Source organism: Triticum dicoccoides, chromosome 3B (assembly GCF_002162155.2).
Source record: "Triticum dicoccoides isolate Atlit2015 ecotype Zavitan chromosome 3B, WEW_v2.0, whole genome shotgun sequence".
Lineage (NCBI taxonomy): Eukaryota > Viridiplantae > Streptophyta > Magnoliopsida > Poales > Poaceae > Triticum > Triticum dicoccoides.
In genome coordinates, this window is record NC_041385.1 from 482,099,790 (window position 1) to 482,104,134 (window position 4,345).

At 45.5% G+C, this 4,345-nt stretch overlaps 1 protein-coding gene across 1 annotated transcript; it reads right to left on the reverse strand.

The window, feature by feature from the left end:
• Positions 1-336: 336 nt before the first annotated feature.
• Positions 337-4,130, reverse strand: LOC119276651. The gene is made up of 7 exons (XM_037557774.1): positions 3,659-4,130; positions 3,412-3,579; positions 3,218-3,312; positions 1,905-2,535; positions 1,658-1,825; positions 1,464-1,558; positions 337-827 (listed from the first exon to the last, which is right to left on the reverse strand). Exons 1-7 carry the CDS (start codon positions 3,978-3,980, stop codon positions 564-566), a joined length of 1,743 nt encoding a protein of 580 aa, XP_037413671.1. The 5' UTR covers positions 3,981-4,130; the 3' UTR covers positions 337-563.
• Between the last annotated feature and the right edge of the window lie 215 nt (positions 4,131-4,345).

Below are 4,345 nucleotides of genomic sequence, written 5' to 3' on the forward strand. Positions count from 1 at the left end.
CAGGTCTTTCTACCGTTGCGCGCTGTCTAACTAGTGTAGGAGCACGGGTGCGGCTGCCATACTCGTTTTGTATGATGGGGTCAAGTTCATGGATAGGGGTAGGTTGTAACAGCTATTGAGGTGTTCGTTATAGATTTTTGGATTGGGGATTAGGCCAAAGGTACAGGAGCACTTCAGATCGTTGTTCTTTCTTTTTTGCCTTTGTTCTTTTTTGCCTCCTTTTTTCCCCACCAGAAGCATGGGACCAGAAGACAAGGTTTCTATCGTCTTTCCTGTTGCGTTTTCTTATATTAAAAATAATAGAAAAACCTTGGTTCGTTTCAATAGATCTCATCATAAATGAGGCACGCTCGGAACGGTTCGCAAATGAGATTGCTCCATTCATAAGTTCATACATTGCACCTTAGTACAGACATCATCGTTTGTTCAAAATACGGAAGACACTTAAAAGTAGAGATGTTGTCACGAGCAGACTCTTACTACACATACTTCAATTGCTAATTGAACACAAGAACTCAATTTTGCTTGCACACAATAGTAGGCAACGGATCCCTGCTTATTCATCAGCCCAGCATCTCATCTCCCGTTTCATCTTTTTTTTTTTTTGCTTTCTTCCTTTGCCTCCCTTCCTCTTCCTTTAGTGGTGCCACGAAATACCTGATGTAGCCCTTCTCTGCAATTATGCACTCGACCATCAAAGGTAGCGTGGTGGAGAGACCGATCTTCACTTGATCAAACAGGGTAGAAGACACCTTGGCGCAGGACTTCATGTACCTCAGGTTCAAGGCCAATGAAACTGGCCCTCGCGCATGTGTAAGGGTAACACGCTGCATTGATACAAACATGACCCATTAACTAGTGCAGATACGTGCAGATACGCATAGACGGATCTATTCTTCAGTAGTTTCTTAAAATACTAGTTGAATGGCACAAGATACTAAAGATGTTACTCCATATGATAGAACCAATTGAAATTTATAGAATAAACAGATGTTAGTTTGCACTGCAGAGTAGTTAACCACGTCACCAAGATTTTACAGTTAAAGGAGGAAATAATAAGCTAACTAAAAAACAAACATCTAATTCAACCCCATTTACTGCTTGAAGAGCCATTTTCCGCTTTATGAAATATATGTAGCTTCTGCTCTAGACAAATTAACTTGCAAGTTATGCAGACTAAACATACTCCAAACACAGAAACCAACATTAACAAACAAAGTGAATTAGGAACTCAACACAGTATAGTGAGACAACGAAATTCTAAGGCACTATGTATGCATGTTCGGCTACTCTGGTGCCTATAACCTAGGTGAGGAACCAAGAATGCACACTTGCTAAGAATCTACAACACATCACTGATATGGTTGTTCACTGCATTTCATGTTACAGTCACATACAGATATTCAGAGGAGGAGGATATCCATTCCAATTTGAGGGGCTAAGAGGGTCAAACTATTAAGTACCTTGTCAGTTTTGTTCAGCACATGGGAAATGTTCATGCACCTTCTTTCTCCTGAAGTAAAGAAGCTGATGACCTTCTCATTCACCTTGATGACAACTACAGCAGGAGATGGAAATGGTTCAAGGTACATAACTAGAATCCTCCATGCGCAACAGTAACAGTTAGCCTTATAAATCGCCAGGTAAATCTATGTACCATCGTCGTCGATGACGCTGAGGGACTTGCAGTTCAACATAAACACCTTAGAGGGCATGCAGAAAATGGCCTGGTACTCCGACTCCATATCCTGCCAATCCGGAATTTTGAGGCGATGGCTTCTGTCGTCCACAAGCCGCAAATTCATAGCCGTAGTTTTAGTCTTGTCTGTTCATTTCCACAAACACAAAATCAGCACAGGGTCAGGGCGAAGAGCAGCTATCGCAAAAGACGTGCTGGCACTTACCGGGCGACACGAATGTTATGGTAATGTCTTCAAAGTTTTGGTCGGTGACCTTGATGGTGATGATGTCACCATCTTTGGAGGCGCGGAGGAAATTGACTATGTCGGCGATTGCGATGCCCATGGAGCAGTGTTTGTCGCAGCGGTAGGACTGGAAGACCTCGGGGGGGAAGAAGAGCGAGAGGAAGACGACCTGTTCGGTGTCCACGGCCTGGAGCGAGAAGCCCTTGCTGGAGCAGTTGACGTTGGCCACATTGACCAGGTCGAGGATCGCCTCCAGGACATCCTCGAAGATGCTTCCCTTTGCCTTCACCATCCGCAGCTCCAACATGGTACTAAAGATGCTTCCCGTTTCATCATTTTTTTTTGCTTTCTTCCTTTGCCTCCCTTCCTCTCCCTCTGCCTCTTCGGTCTCAGTTTTCCCTTCCTCTGCCTTTAGTGGTGCCACGAAATACCTGATGTAGCCCTTCTCTACAATTTGGCACTCGACCATCAAAGGTCGCTTGGTGGAGAGACCAATCTTCACTTGATCAAACAGCTTAGACACCTTGGCGCAGGACTTCATGTACCTCCAGTTCAAGGTCAATGAAAGTGGCCCTCGCGCATGTGTAAGGATAACACTAGCTTTTTCTGGCTGCATTGATACAAACATGACCCATTAACTAGTGCAGATACGCATAGACGGATCTATTCTTCAGTAGTTTCTTAAAATACTAGTTGAATGGCACAAGATGCTAAAGATGTTACTCCATATGATAGAACCAAATGAAATTTATAGAATAAACAGATGTTAATTTGCACTGCAGAGTAGTTAACCACGTCACCAAGATTTTACAGTTAAAGGAGGAAATAATAAGCTAACTAAAAAACAAACATCTAATTCAACCCCATTTACCAATACCAATGTAATCAACCAAATGAAGAGCCATGTTCCGCTTTATGAAATATATGTAGCTTCTGCTCTAGACAAATTAACTTGCAAGTTATGCAGACTAAACATACTCCAAACACAGAAACCAACATTAACAAACAAAGTGAATTAGCAACTCAACACAGTACAGTACAAACAAAGTGAATTAGCAACTCAACACAGTATAGTGAGACAACGAAATTCTAAGGCACTATGTATGCATGTTCGGCTACTCTGGTGCCTATAACCTAGGTGAGGAACCAAGAATGCACACTTGCTAAGAATCTACAACACATCACTGATATGGTTGTTCACTGCATTTCATGTTACAGTCACATACAGATTTTCCGAGGAGGAGGGTATCCATTCCAATTTGAGGGGCTAAGAGGGTCAAACTATTAAGTACCTTGTCGGTTTTGTTCGTCACATGGGAAATGTTCACGCACCCACTTTCTCCTTTAGTAGAGAAGCTGATGACCTCCTCATTCACCGAGATGACAACTACAGCAGGAGATGGAAATGGTTCAAGGTACATAACTAGAATCCTCCATGCGCAACAGTAACAGTTAGCCTTATAAATAACCAGGTAAATCTATGTACCATCGTCGTCGATGACGCTGAGGGACTTGCAGTTCAACCTAAACTCCTCAGAGGGCATGCAGAAAATGGCCTGGTAGTCCGACTCCATATCGTTCCAATCCGGGATTTTGAGGCATTGGCTTGTGGCGTCCACAAGCCGCAAATCTATAGCCATAGTTTTAATCTTGTCTGTTCATTTCCACAAACACAAAATCAGCACAGGGTCAGGGCGAAGAGCAGCTATCGCAAAAGACGTGCGGACACTTACCGGGCGACTCTAATGTTATGGTAATGTCTTCCAAGTTTTGGTCGGTGGCCTTGATGGTGATGATGTCACCATCGTTGGAGGAGCGGAGGAAATCGACCATGTCGGCGATTGCGATGCCCATGGAGCGGTCTTCGTCGCAGCGGTAGGACTGGAAGGCCTCGGAGGGGAAGAAGAGCGAGAGGAAGACGACGTGTTCGGTGTCCAGGGCCTGGAGCGAGAAGCCCTCGCTGGAGCAGTCGACGTTGGCCACATTGACCAGGTCGAGGATCGCCTCCAGGACACCCTGTAAGGTGCTTCCCTTCACCATCTTCAGCTCAAACATGGTGGCTTGGACGGCCCGGCGGCGGCGTAGGAGAAGATGGCGGCGTTGGGAAGAGGGGCGGGAGAGGACGAGAAACCCTAGATCTGGACGGGTGCGGGATGGAGAGCGGTTGGAGGGGACGGAGGAAGGGGAACCGGATATTAACAGGGAGCCATAGGCTCGCGGTGTTTGCAGGCGCCCGTTACAGGCCATTTCGCAAACTGGCGCCTACAGTCCACAGCGAGATGGGCCGGCCCATTTAGCGTTTTGCTACGTCTCTTCATAAAGTGCAAAAAATAGAGAGCTGCACCGAATCGGACCCAGGACCTACACGTTCACAGCGCACCGTGCTAACCAGCACGATATGCACGATAACTTCTTGCGTC